The sequence below is a fragment of the Sardina pilchardus genome, chromosome 10 (assembly GCF_963854185.1).
Source record: "Sardina pilchardus chromosome 10, fSarPil1.1, whole genome shotgun sequence".
NCBI lineage: Eukaryota > Metazoa > Chordata > Actinopteri > Clupeiformes > Clupeidae > Sardina > Sardina pilchardus.
This window is the reverse complement of record NC_085003.1, coordinates 29,564,707-29,578,611: the sequence shown is the minus strand read 5'-3', so window position 1 is coordinate 29,578,611 and position 13,905 is coordinate 29,564,707. Positions and strand designations below refer to the sequence as shown.

General features: G+C 45.1%; 1 protein-coding gene across 2 annotated transcripts in view; it reads left to right on the top strand.

The window, feature by feature from the left end:
* Nucleotides 1-13,316, top strand: part of kiaa0513 (KIAA0513 ortholog) — a 21,467-nt gene extending 8,151 nt beyond the window's left edge. The window contains exons 2-13 of one of the 2 annotated variants that reach the window (XM_062547569.1): nucleotides 1-444; nucleotides 1,220-1,322; nucleotides 1,458-1,531; nucleotides 2,243-2,313; nucleotides 2,911-3,118; nucleotides 4,157-4,197; nucleotides 4,824-4,890; nucleotides 5,973-6,050; nucleotides 6,810-6,839; nucleotides 9,687-9,767; nucleotides 9,975-10,069; nucleotides 10,325-13,316. The exon at nucleotides 1-444 is cut by the window's left edge and continues 147 nt beyond it. In XM_062547569.1, coding sequence (XP_062403553.1) covers nucleotides 11-444; nucleotides 1,220-1,322; nucleotides 1,458-1,531; nucleotides 2,243-2,313; nucleotides 2,911-3,118; nucleotides 4,157-4,197; nucleotides 4,824-4,890; nucleotides 5,973-6,050; nucleotides 6,810-6,839; nucleotides 9,687-9,767; nucleotides 9,975-10,069; nucleotides 10,325-10,374 — 1,332 coding nt within the window. In that variant the 5' untranslated portion in view covers nucleotides 1-10 and the 3' untranslated portion in view covers nucleotides 10,375-13,316. The remainder of the gene's footprint in view (nucleotides 445-1,219; nucleotides 1,323-1,457; nucleotides 1,532-2,242; nucleotides 2,314-2,910; nucleotides 3,119-4,156; nucleotides 4,198-4,823; nucleotides 4,891-5,972; nucleotides 6,051-6,809; nucleotides 6,840-9,686; nucleotides 9,768-9,974; nucleotides 10,070-10,324) is intronic. The other variant, XM_062547570.1, reaches the window with a different exon arrangement.
* The last annotated feature ends 589 nt before the right edge of the window (nucleotides 13,317-13,905 follow it).

Below are 13,905 nucleotides of genomic sequence, written 5' to 3'. Positions count from 1 at the left end.
GGCCAGCAGTATGGAGGGGCTGGTGGAGGGCAACCTCATCGACTTCGACCTCCCCTCCAGCGGCCAGAGCCCGGCGCCCATCTCCTCCTTCGGCACCGGCGGTAGCACCACCCTGCTCCTCCAGCCGGACGTGTTCGCCACGCAGGGCCTCCTGCCCTCGCCCATCCTGCCCTCTCCGCTCGCGCCCTCCGTGGCCCCCGCCGGCGACCTCACCGGGGAGGCCGGCGACGCTGACGCTGACGCTAACGCTAACGCTAACGGCGATGGCGACAGCGACGCCACCGAGTCCGCCGACAGCGAGAACGACGCCACCGAGTCGCCCTCGCGCCTGTCGCAGGCGTCGCGCCGCTCCTCGTGCTCGTCCACCCACAGCGGGGAGGACGAGGAGCACACGGAGAAGAGACAGTTCGTCAAGGCCTACGTGGAGAAGGTGTTCAACGGCAGGTGAGACGTTACCTCACGTCATCGTTTCCCAACCTCGGGCTCAGGACCCCATGTGGAGTCACCTGAAATTCAAATGGGGTCACCTGAGATATTGGGTCTTAAAATCTTAAAATTGACCAGTACAGTACATACAAATATACATACATACATACATTAAATAAAAATAAAAATAAAACCCCCATTATATCCAAGTTGAGCAACTAATTGGATCCTTCATTACAATCTGGCTACATCAAAATAAACTTCGACAGCCTGCATGAGATGTTTAATTGATGTAATCATGCTTGATCAATGTTCCAAACAAAGTAGCCAAATATCCAGACGTGCAAATGTTACGAATTAGCACTGATCTCGTACTGGATGTTACAACAAAGATGTTTGTGAAAGATTGGGATCGCCAACGTTTTGTGATATCAAAATGAGGTCACCGGCCCAAAAAGGTTTCGAACCCCTTCCATACGATGCATTAAGTGCTGGCTCATTGCCTTCCTCCATAATGAGAGAGGTGTGCACTATGTTGTTGTTATGAGGGGACTAAAAGGTAATCTCGTTGAGAAGCGCTAAGCAGTGCCCTGCTGTAGTCGGGTACTTTGGAGGCAGTGCCAAGGCCACGTTGCTTAGAATGCCAGTGTTGCATAAACTAAGTATTGAGTCGAGAGGTCAGCCATTGTGATTACCAGTTGGTTTTGTTTACTCGAAAACAAAACGTTCTCTCCCTCTCTCTCTTTCTCTCTCTCTTTCTCTTTTGTTTTGTTCTCTTTCTTTTTTTGTTCAGGGAGGACTTTGACCATGAGGAGAAGGCGCGCTTCGGGGAGCTGTGCAGTGGAGAGACGGGCAACAAAGGCAGGGAGTGGTTTGCCCGATATGTCAGTGCACAGGTATGTGAAGAGACACAGGATGGTTTTACACTTGATCCCTTTCATCTCTCGTAGTTAATTCAGATCGATGGCGCAGCATTTTCTCACACTCCAAACGAAATTGCTGATGAACTTTGGGAAATGTTGTCTTTGCAGAGGTGCAACTCCAAGTGTGTGAGCGAGCAGACCTTCTACAGACTGGTGCAATCCTTTGCTGTGGTGCTGTATGAGTAAGTCATTCCTCACATCACATCAGAGGCTTACACTATTATGCAGTGTGTGTGTGTGTGTGTGTGTGTGTGTGTGTGTGTGTGTGTGTGTGTGTGTGTTGTGTCTTTGTGTGTGTGTGTGTGTGTGTGTGTGTGTGTGTGTGTGTGTTGGCCTCGGCCTCAGACCGTGTGCTGAAAGTAGATTAGAGGCCTGATCATGCTCCGGACCACATTCCTGGAAGTTGCTCTTCAGCTTGACTTCCTGCACGTTTCCTGAGGCCTTCTGCGTTTGCTTTTTCAGTTGGTGCAATGTGTGTGTTCTGTCTCCATGTTCTACCATCTAACATAGTCTCTCTCCGCCAGAAGTCAGATAAATCTTTGGGGACAATAATCAGGGATGGAAATGGTCTAAATGGGGGTGATTACACGCTTCACTCATTTGGAGCGTTGAAATGAAAGCATTCCAAGTATCAGTCCCATTTCACACAGAATGGTCTTAAAGTTGAGTCGCTCTCAATCAAAGATTCTAGAGCGGAACGCTCTATGATCTTTGCTCTCAATAGTGACATTTCAGCAAGTTGCTCTTACATGTACAGTACGTGTTCATGTCCACAAAGGGCCAAAAGTGAGGTCAGCTCTGGCACAGAGGAGGGCGTCTCGTACCGGTCCAGCTGTGGTCTTCTCGGGCACACTGACCAGTGGTGCTGACTCTGCCGTGTTGTTGACTTACAGGTGCCACCAGATGGACGATTACGGTCCTGCGAAGAACCTGATGACCATGTGCTTCACGTACTACCACATGGGTGAGAGGAGAAGCAGATGTTGTGTGTTTGATCAAAGCTGCTCGCACGTGAGGGGCAGTGAGTCACCTCAGAAAAGGGCTTGTCTGTGACACGTGTGTGTGTGTGTGTGTGTGTGTCTGTGTGACACATGTGTGTGTGTGTGTGTGTGTGTGTGTGTGTGTGTGTGTGTGTGTATGTGTGTGTTTGTTTCCATGCCCAGCAAGCTCAGTATTTGTACACGCTCAGTTGTCGAAAATGTCAGCCATGTCTAATCTCACCCCCTGTGATGGCTGTTTGTTGTTCGTGCGTGGTCCTTGCCGAGCTGGTTTGAAGCAAGAATGTGCCTATTTGCAGAAGTTACAGTACCATATTCACTCTCCAAATAACAGCAGTTGCTTCCAGCAATTAGTAGTTGAGCATGAAAGGAAAGCAGATGTTCTTTGTGCATCCTGACAGTGGTGTAGGAGGCAGATATTTAATTACAAAGCTAAAATAAGGGTCTCTGGCAAAAAAACAATCACTGCTTTTCCCTGTACCTTTGTATACATTGTATGTCTCTAGCGTATGGCGTGGGCCTCGTAGATGTGCGAGACTCATCTCGGGCTTTGTTTTGCGTAGGTAAGTCGCAGCTGTCGCCCACAGAGCTTCTGGAGCGTCCGAGCGCAGGGATCGACTCGTACCTGCGGAGTGCCAACACCTGGCTCTCAGGCAAGAAGGACATGGCCGAGAAACTGCTGAAGACGACCTCAGCCAGTCAGCCCTCAGTCAAGGGCTTCTTTGGGGGCCTGGAGAGCAAGCTGAGAGGACCATCTGCCCGCAAGAATGAGTAAGCGCTCTCACCAGCCTGTCTCTCTCTCTCTCTCTCTCTCTCTTTCTCTCACTCTCTCTCATTCTCTCTCATTCCCTTGCTCTCTCTCTCTCTCTCTCTCTCTCATTCTGTCTCATTGCTTCTCCTTCTCTGGCTCTCTTTCTGTCACTCTCTCATTCTCTCTCCCTCCCTTGCTCTCTCTCTCTTTCTCTCTCTTTCATCCTCTCATTCTCTCACTCATTTTCTCATGCTCGCTCTCTCGCTCTCATTCTCTCTCTCCCTCTCGCTCTCTTTCTCTTTCTCTCTCTCCCTCTCGCTCTCTCTCACTCTCCTTCTCATTCTTTCTCTCTCTGTCTCTCTCTCTCTCTCTCACACACACACACACACACACACACACACACCTGTTTTGTCTGTCTATCACTCTTGCAGTCATTTGCTCTTTTTTCCTCACTCGCACACACACTCTTTCCCTTTGCCTCTCTCCTTCCATCTCATAACACTGATTTGGTTTGTACCTTCTCTTCACTTGCCGCCTTTCCCTCACCTCTTCCTTGCACCTTACCTCTCTTTTCACACACTTATTCCTTTGCTTCCGTTACTCTTTTCCCTCTTTCTCAATCCCATTGTCTCCACTTCAAAGTCTTTAATACCACGGATCTGCCTCCGCCTCTCTCACACACACACACACACACACACACACACACACACACACACACACACACACACACACACACACACACACACACACACACACACACACACACACACACACACACACACAGAAGAAACACACCTATGTTAGTCCATTCAGGATGTTTGCGGCAGGGGAAAATTCTCCTGCTGATGGCTCCATATGTCTATAACCTGAGCATGCTCAGTTGGTGCCCAAACACGTAATGCTTTTCTCTCTCTCTCTCTCCCTCTCCCCCCCTCTCTCCCCCCCCCCTCTCTCTCTCTCTCTCTCTCTCTCTCTCTCTCTCTCTCTCTCTCTCTCTCTCTCTCTCTCTCTCTCCCCCCCCTCTCTCTCTCTCTCTCTCTCTCTCCCTCTCCTGACAGAGAACCTGTGAGTCCAGGTGAGGGGAAGCCCAAAACTCCAGGTACGCCATCTGCCTCCTCCACCGAGGGGAACCTTTAACATGACGGACCCTACTTTAAATGATGAGGAGCAAGTTCTGACATTAGCTTCAGTTAGACTGAAGACATTTTGTCATTATCATTTAAATTAGGGCATCTCATTTGGTGTTTGTCTGTATTGTTCTGTTATGAATGTGTTATGTGTCAGGGTGGCCGTATTACATCGTTTCATGTATTTTTCATTTAGCTGATATAGCCTGTATGTGCTAAAGTTACTCATATTTGCTGTTGCCAGGATAAAATGCATCGACACAAAAGTCATTCTGTCACTCTGCATGATGGTCTCTGGCTCTACCTGAGTGATGCAAACGAGCATGTGTCATGTCTTCTCAGCAACAAAATGGAATCCAAAATGTCCTCTGCTCTCCTTGACTCTGTGCTGGTTCTCATGCCCTCTGCTCACTGTGCCACTTCCTCCGTCTCCACTGCCACATCTTTCCCACCTCCCCTCCTCGCTACCTCGCCTCCTCATCCACCTCCTCTTTCTCCTCCTCCTTCTCCTCCTCCTTCTCCTCTAAGACATGCAGCGTTCTGACGTGTGTTTCGTGTTCTCACCTGTCCTTGTTCTCACCTGTCTTAACCTCCCCAGAGCCACCTGAGGAGAAAAAGCCAGAGAAGGTGTACCTGTACACCCACCTCAAACAGCAGCCCATATGGTGAGGAAGCCCTTGTCTGAAACCCCCCATAAACCCTTTGCTGGCTCATTTGTGTGGTTACCCACAGCCATGTGATAACTCTGTATCAGTGTAACCAACTGCAGCAACTGAGTTAGCACGAGCAAGCAGTCTAGCTCTGCTTAGAAATGAGCTAAGCCTGTTCCCTCTGACAGGTGGATTGACTGGTGAGCTCTTGCTATAAATATCTTGGGCTGTGTTTGGGGGTTTGTATGCTTTGTATTCATGTTTATGTTTATGTTTTATTGTTGCCCTTCATTTTTTTTCAGTGTGTCAAGATTAATGTTCTGTCCTTATTTGAGGACTTGACTCCCTCAAGGTTGGGCGCATTGGAATACCACAAATTGGTTGATACCATTGAACGAATGTATAGTCCATGGTTGATGCATTTTCCTTCTATGGATATAGTACAGTATGTATGTAATATGATTTAGATATGGTAGTTAAAATAAAATGTTGAAATACAGAGATCATACACTGATGTTAGACTGATTTAGTCCCATTTGTCATACTTTTGGAGAGATATAGCCCCTTTTTCCCACTTAAGAGAGCAAAAGCACAAGAAAAGAGTCCAGGCACTGAATTACTTTATCCAGCTGGCTGAGATAGCTCCCCAACTGCCAAGTTGATAACACTGTGGTTTGCAGAATGTTCAGTTATGTTGCTTGTGGCAAAATTTTTCCAGGACATGACGTGGGTTATACACTAACACTTTCGCTCAAATCCGCACTGTGATCCCTCTATCCAGTGATGACGTGTTTGTATCCCGGTGAAAGACTAGAGCATCAGTTTCGATGAGTGAAAGCGAGTAGGAGTGTTGATGGTATCCCTGGTGCTCTTGGAACAGAATCATTTAAGAATAAAAGTCATTTAAGAATAAAAGTAAATAATGTAAAAAAAACTTACCATAAAGATCCAAATTCCCTGTGAAAGGCATATGCTGAAGAAGGCGCTTAGCCGATAAATGTGTTGGCTTTTTAAAAGTTTAAAGCGTTTTTTTTTACATTGTGAGTTTATGTGAAGAACGTTTTTTTGACATGATTTTTCTCATGCCCCAAACACAGGCATACGCTACGGTTCTGGAACGCAGCGTTCTTTGACGCCGTCCATTGCGAGAGGAGGAAGATGTCCCCCACCACCAGGTACGAACCAGAGAACCAGAGAACCGGAGTCTGAGAGTAGCACCAGAGTGCCAGCCTGATCCTCACAGAACACATATACTGATGAAAGGGTTTAGACATGCATGCAACTCAAGCAGCCTTCAGTCTGCGTTGGACAGTAGCTAAGTTAAATTGATATTTATCACATTTTTAAGAATGGAAATGTGTATGCAGAAGTGTATTCTGTACATGTGTTGGTTCAATCAGTGAGAGGTCTGTGTGTTTGTGTGTGTGCATTCTGTACATGTGCTGGTTCAGTGAGTGAGAGATCTGTCTGTCTGTCTGTCTCTGTGTGTGTGTGTGTGTGTGTATGCGATAGAGATCATGTGAGAGAAAGGTTATCAGCGTATGTGTGAGTGAGTGCTAATGTTGTTTCGTCTCTCCTGTGAACCCTGAGGCTTCTCCTGCTCCTGATCCTGCTGCTGTGTGTTTGATGGTGTGAAGTCTCTCTTTTTCACTCACACACACACACACACACACACACACATACACACACACACACACACACACACACACACACACACACACACACACACACACACACACTCCTACACATACACCTATGTCCACAATGTGGACTCCACATGTGTGACTGTGTATGCCTGTGTGTGCGTGTGTGTGTGTGTGTGTGTGTGTGTGTGTGTGTGTGTGTGTGTGTGTGTGTGTGTGTGTGCGTGTGCGTGTGTGTGTGCGTGTGTGTGTGTTTAACCCTCTGTCTTCTTCTGCCTCACTGCCTCACAGGCTCACAGCTGAGGAAGAGAAAGACGAGAGGTCTGTCCTTCATTCTGTTCATTGAACATCGAGAGAGAGAGAGAGAGAGAGAGAGAGAGAGTGCGAGAGAGAGAGAGAGAGAGAGATGGAGGCAGGTGATAGATAGAGAAACATGAGTCTGAAAAGAGAGTATCATACGTAGCGATAGAGAGAGATAGAGGGAGGGAGGGAGGGAGGGAGGACACTCATCATGTGAGAGCCTTAGTCTGATAGTTTGGGAAGTGAAGCAGCCGTGTAATCCCTGTAGCAGCACGAGGCCAGTCCTCGATGTCAGGTCATACTGACCACAGTTAGTGTCAAGTGGTGTTCACATCCTATCTGTCTGGTGTGAACAAAGGCGCCAGCTGGGTGTTATGTTATTCATTATGGCTGCTGGTATAATCTGTGTTTTAATGGTGCATTGATGTCAGTTGTGGTGATTGTTTTTGTGCAAGTCTTGAAACAAATTGAAAAGGTTGTGCCTGTTTGCAAGATTTTGGACATCATTGTTTGGATTTTTTTAAGTTTTGTTTATTATTTTTGGGTCAGTAAGTCTCTGCTTTGTTTTTGATTGTGCATTTATTTATCATGTTGTTATATTTGGTAAAATCATACACCACCTATGAATGATCTTACTTAGAACGAAAAAGATCATTTGTATACCCTTTGGTTCTTTTTGATATTGTGGCGTGTGGGTGTGATAGCTAGACACAGATCAGCAGGTGTTTGACAAACAACCCAGTAATGAAGACAAATTAATGCCCCCCCCCCCCCCCCCCCTTCGCCTCCCTTGTCACAGTAAGTGAGTTAGCAACAGTGAGAAAGCTCTGAGATGTATCGACGCGTAAAGGTCAGGGTCGGTGTGGTCTCTCTCCATGGCTGTATTGCATGTTGCATGGGTACATGCCGAGTCCTCTACCTGGGGGACGCTGCCTGTTGTTTAAGCTCTCTGTGGGGGACATCACAGGTTGGGTATTCGCCTCAGAGAGAGTCCTTGAGCTCCTTTAGCATTTGTAGTATATGTTGTGCTATTGCTATTTCTAATCATACTATTATTATGCAATTAATTATTGCATAACGTTATAATTATTTATAATCTTATTGTTATTGTGCTATTTTGTAGCTATTTATAGCTATTTGCACAGTGACCGTTTCTGTACCAATAAGGTTTGTCATTATCATGACAATCACTAATTTATTTGTAGTGTACTTACTGTGTACTACAAATGTATTTATTATTTTATCATCATTACATCATTACTTACTGTGTACTTGGTGCTTAATTAAGTGTCAGTACCTTTTTGCAGAACTAATAAGGTTTGTCATTACCATGACACTCTAGTCTACATGACAGACTGAGACTACTATATTCGTAACATCATGTCAAGGAGAAGGAAGTGCATAACTTCCCACTTATTCACCTTGAGCTAATATGAATAAGCGATCCAAACTATGCAGGTGTGTGAATATGGACACGTTCAGACTTGGCTTCTTTTTCTGACAAGAAAAGTTGTGCAGACCCCTTTTTCAGTTTAAAAAATATGCTATCGTTTTGCTCCAAAAAGCAGCCGGAGGCATCTTTTTGTGATATGCAAAGTATCGGCTTGTGATTGTTCAGCTGTCAAAAAAAACAGCGTGATATACTGTGTAGGGTGCTAGAAGTTGAATATTTCTCAACTTCAAAAACAGCTCTGAGTTGCAGAAAAAGATGCCCGCGATCACGTTCAAAGAAGCCGAGGACTTTTTTTTTTGAAAACTCGGTCTACTCCATAAGATAATGATGTAAAGCGGGCGCCGGCAGCTGCGAAAAATCTGCCTAAGTCTGCACGTACCCTGACAGGACAGTTGCAAAGCCATCAGTAAACCAGAGGCGGCTTCGTAAGAAAATCACACTTTCTAGTTTTTAAAAATATATATTTCATCATAGCAGGGAATGAGCTACTAAGTAGTGCACGCTGATGTAGTTTAGTTGTTTTCATTGAAATAGACACCTGTGATTTCTTTTAGCCATGAAGCTTATTCTCCAGGAATTCATATTTTCCATTTAGCAAGACTAATATATCTGATCCTGAAAATTATATGAAATTGTTTTCATCCCTCCCGATACACTCACCAGATATTCAGTATGTTATGCTTGTTTTCATGGACATGGTCTTTATGTCTTGCTGCTAATATACAATTGCTTTACTTTGAGTTACAACTTGCTGTGATGCATAAACGCTTATTGTTGGCTGAATGATGTCTATGTCAGTTACTTTTGTGATTCCCTATGTTTGTTTTTTGTTTTCTGAAAGTTTTCTTATTACTATTTTACACATGTATTAATAGGTCCTCCTCACATATTCACATATATTGCTGACCATTTGCATCTTTGGCTTACATACAGATTCACACATCACTATGCAAACACATCAGCCCACCCATGTTTCTTTTTTTCAGTGTGTGTGTATGTGTGTATGTCATGCACACAACAGCATGGAGATGCAATGTGTATTTGTTTTAGTCATCATGTGGACTGTGCCTCCTCTTGTTAAACAAAAGCCTTTTGTTTTCTTCCCTACTCTGAGCTTCCATCTGTGTTACATCGAGTGCATGTCACATTTTATTTATTTAAGTTAGTGAAGTCATTAACAAGTTTAGTTAGTACACAAACAGGAAATGCACAACAAAAACAAATGAATTCTGTTGAACTTGATTGGAAATGAGAGGTGTAGACCGTAGAGTGACCTCTCACAGGAAGTGACCTCTCCTTGGCTTTGTTTGGATGTCACCATAGAGACAAAATACCCTCCCTGACATGTTGTCATCTTTGGGTGTCATGCCGACCACTGGCCTTGAGAGTGACCGTGGTCATTTTTTTACCCGCAGGGAGAAATGGTGTCACATGACCCAGGAGGAGAGAGACGACACATCAAGGTTCAATGAGAATATCACCTTTGGACAACTAGGGTGAGTGTGTGTGTGTGTGTGTGTGTGTGCGCGCGCACGTGCGTGTGTGTGTGTGTGTGTGCATGTGTACCCTTCTGATATATCGGTCAATTGAGCAGAGTGAGAGGTTGTATGTTTCTGTGTGTATCTGTCTTTGTCTCCAACCTGATGTGTGTGTGTGTGTGTGTGTGTGTGTGTGTGTGTGTGTGTGTGTGTGTTTGCCTTTAGAACCTTCACCCACAACATGTTGGCCTTTGGCTTGAGCAAGAAGCTCTGCAATGACTTCCTGAAGAAGCAGGCCGTCATAGGCAACCTGAACGAAGGTAACACACACGCTATCCCACACACACCAGTCCCACACACACACACACACACACACACACACACACACACACCAGTCCCACCGCTCTAATACAGCTGTGTTTAACATGAATACCTTTAGTGTATCTTCAGTCAGGAATGCAGCAGCACATGATGTAAATCAGCTGGCCTGCTCCATTAAATTCTCCTCGCTTGTTTTTGCTCTAAGGGTTGTTTGTGTAAAGTGGAATCTGAGTTGTGTTTTCCTGTGCTGACAGAGCAATACAAGCTACTGAGCGACCACATAGAACAGATGGCACAGGAGTGAGACAGAGAGAGAGAGAGAACGAGAACGAGAACAGCGCTCTTCAACCAAGGCTTGGACTCCAACACGAATGCATACTACCCTGTTAATGTATATCAGCACACACACACACACACTCACACGCACATGCATATAAATGCACACAGACATGCGTACGTCAATATACACATGCATACACATACGCATACACACACATATAATACACACAGATATACACATACATTAATACACACATGCATACACATATACAAACACACACTTGTACACACCCTGTACATAAACATGCAACATTCTCAAAACACCTATAGCTCTGCTCTCCACTCTGACAGTCAACTTATACACTACACCAGCTCCTAGTCTACGTAAATGAAGTCTCCCTTCCACTGCTCAACCCCACTGCTGGCCATGTTGGCCTCTCTGAAGAATACTGCCCCCCTGAAGTTTGTTCTTATTTTTTGGTCGTCACGTCAAATATGAAGTGTGTATTGCGATTTGAGAGTGACGATTGCTGACGTATTTGTTCTGAACTCGCAACATATCTTCAGAGTTTGCATTCTCTGGTAATCTAGTCTTCCTTATTTGTGTTACACCCTCTTGCATTAAGTCCATTATTGTGACTTTTTTTCCACAGAAGTGCAGTCATTTATTGTTTGTGGCCTTATTTAGGATCCGAAGAGAATTCTCCATTTTGTAAAAGTGCCTTTGAATATGTTCAATCAGATTTTCCTTAGATTTCCTCAGATTATCATACTCTTATTGTAGATTGTATTGTTGCATGTGAAAAGAAAAATATCAACAATTAATTCACAGCTCTCACAATCTTGATGAGAATAGTGATCGGATTTGATCAGTTTGAAGTCTATATGTTATGTATCGTAGCTCGTCCACTTTACTTCAAGACTGCTGCGTTTTGACTTTTTTGTCACCAAAGCATGCTTTAGTCTATAGGGCATGAAGAAGTGCTGAAGTTATCCGTCCAAGTGTCTTTTGCTCTGCGCATGTTGGTAACATGTAGTGGTCACAGTTTGACCACTAGAGGGCAGTCATGGCACTTAATTTCTTGACCAGAGAAAGTGCAAAGCTGATGACTGTATTTTGAACGTTTCAATATTTCAGTCCTCTCCCTAAGTGGTCTCGGGGCTTAGTGGTGTATCAAACAGAGAGGTCCTATTTTACAATCTGTAAATGAATGGAAGAAAACACTTTGATATGTTACAAATTCTATTAACGCTGACAAGCTTCTTTTTATTTTTTTGCTATGCTATGCTAAAGCTTAATGAAAAAAAGCATCAAATGATCAACAGTGTATCCAGTGCTGCTTGTACAATGTGTTCCATGTGTTGCAAGGATATCTCTGAGTAGGTGTCATCTAATGGTGTGCAGCTGTGTTGCTCAGTGATTGCATGTGTGTAGTGTGAGATTGTGCCCTGTGCTCCCAACCTGCTGGATACTATTATATGTGTTTTTGTATTGTGCAATGTAGATTGAACTAAAGTATTAGAAGGCTTTGCTCCCCACTCTTGCCTTTGGTTCCTTCATGTGTCGTGATCAAAGCCAACTAATACTAAAATCACCGCCGGCCTGCTGGTGTGAGCATCTACTGTACTTGTGTGAACCACTAGTGTGAACTACTGAAGTCTTTTCAGAGCTCGAATGCTTGAGCGACATCTCTGACATACTGTAGTGGTATCTTTTGTGTCTCTGTGTCTCTGTGTCTCTGTGTGGCAGTGCAACAGCTAGACGCACCGTCGTACTTTTCCGTTCATTTAGGACTCATTAGAGAGGACATGACCCCTAGCTGTGTCTGTGGGCAGACGATCTTTCCCACTTACTCACTGCAGTTCCGCTGAACCAGAGGAGCAGCTGGACTCTCTGATCTGAGTAGAAGAGTCATGCCGTGTGTCGTCATGGTAATGCATGCACAGCAAAAACAATAGCCGCCATTGCGGACAATTCTTACCTCTGTGAGTGACTTGCGTTCCTGTGTCCGTACTGTAGATTGTGTGACTTCACAGCCTCCGGTCCCTTTTTGTGGTCACGAAACATTATACAAGATGTGATTTACAAAACAATGGGATGTGGTTGGAGGAAGTTAGATTTAGACCTACACTCTCTCTCTGTCACACACACACATGTACACACACACACACACGTACACGTACACACACACACACACACACACACACACACACACACACATACACACACACACACACACACACACACACACACACACACACACACACTACGCTCTCACATGGTCAGATCTTTCATAACCCGTGCGGGTGGCGTGGGCTCCAGAGCAGCATAAACAGCCTTTCAGATTAAATCACATCCTCCCCTCCACTGCTCAGACACCCACAGCATGGGGATGGGCACAGGCTGGGCCTGTCCGGTCGCTTTGGCCAGTCCAGCCACCAGAGGATCAGCGTTTTAGGGTGTGAGAGGATTCCATATTTAGATGTGGAGGAGGAGGAGGAAGTGAATTCTTGTAGAGATGGTCATCAGTGTACCAACCCCGTAAACTGGACTGATGATGCTTTTAGGTGACTCAACAGATGATGATTCAGGGTCCAGTTCGGTTCAGGTCATGGGGGTTTTCATTTTGTTAGCAGTGGTCAATTGTTAGTTGTTGAACCAGCCGTCGTCCCAGCACAACTTGCGTCTTTATCAGGGTTCAAAGGCACTGCAGTGTACCTGGACATCGGTGACACAACCAGGGGTAGGACAGGTGTGCTAGCAGCATACTGTACGACCACACAGTGACATAGAGCCGTCCAGTGTTTTTGAAGACGAGTTGGCCTTTTCGGTTTCTGTGAGATGTTTGTGTTTCTGTTCAATGTCCTTGTTTGTGGTGATGACTGCAATACTGCGAGGTCTGCATGGATATGTCCAAATCTATGTGTTGAAAAAATGTAATTAATAAATATTTATTTTTCATGTGATTCCAGACTGATTCTTGGGTCTTCTTATTTAAATATATACTGACTTTTTGAACGTATCTTTCTCTCGGAGCTGGTTCTTGCCGAGCCGACAGGCAGCTCCAAAGCTGTGTACGTGTCGCGGAGGGTTTGAACGTTTATATTTTCAAACCAAACAATGTGTGTGAGTGCAGATGTGAGGCGTAATCAAGTGCCTGTGTGTGGCATGTGTGACACAAGGCTGCCTGCCTGCGTGTGTGTGTGTGTGTGTGTGTGTGTGTGTGTATGTGTGTGTGCCTGTGCGCAAGTGCATGTGTGGGTGTATCTGTGTGTGTATGTGAGTGTGTTTATGGTTGTGTGCATGCATGGGAATATGTGTGAGAGAGTGAGTGTGTGTGTGTTTGGGGATGCATTGATGAGTGTGTGTGTGTGTACAGTAGGTGAGCGTATGAGTGCATTCATGAGTGTGTGTGTGTGTGTGTGTTTGGGGTGCATTCATGTGTGTGTGTGTGTGTGTGTGTGTGTGTGTGTGTGTGTGTTTGGGGGTGCATTCATGAGTGTGTGTGTGTGTGTAGGTGAACATGTGAGTGCATTCATGAGTGTGTGTTTACAT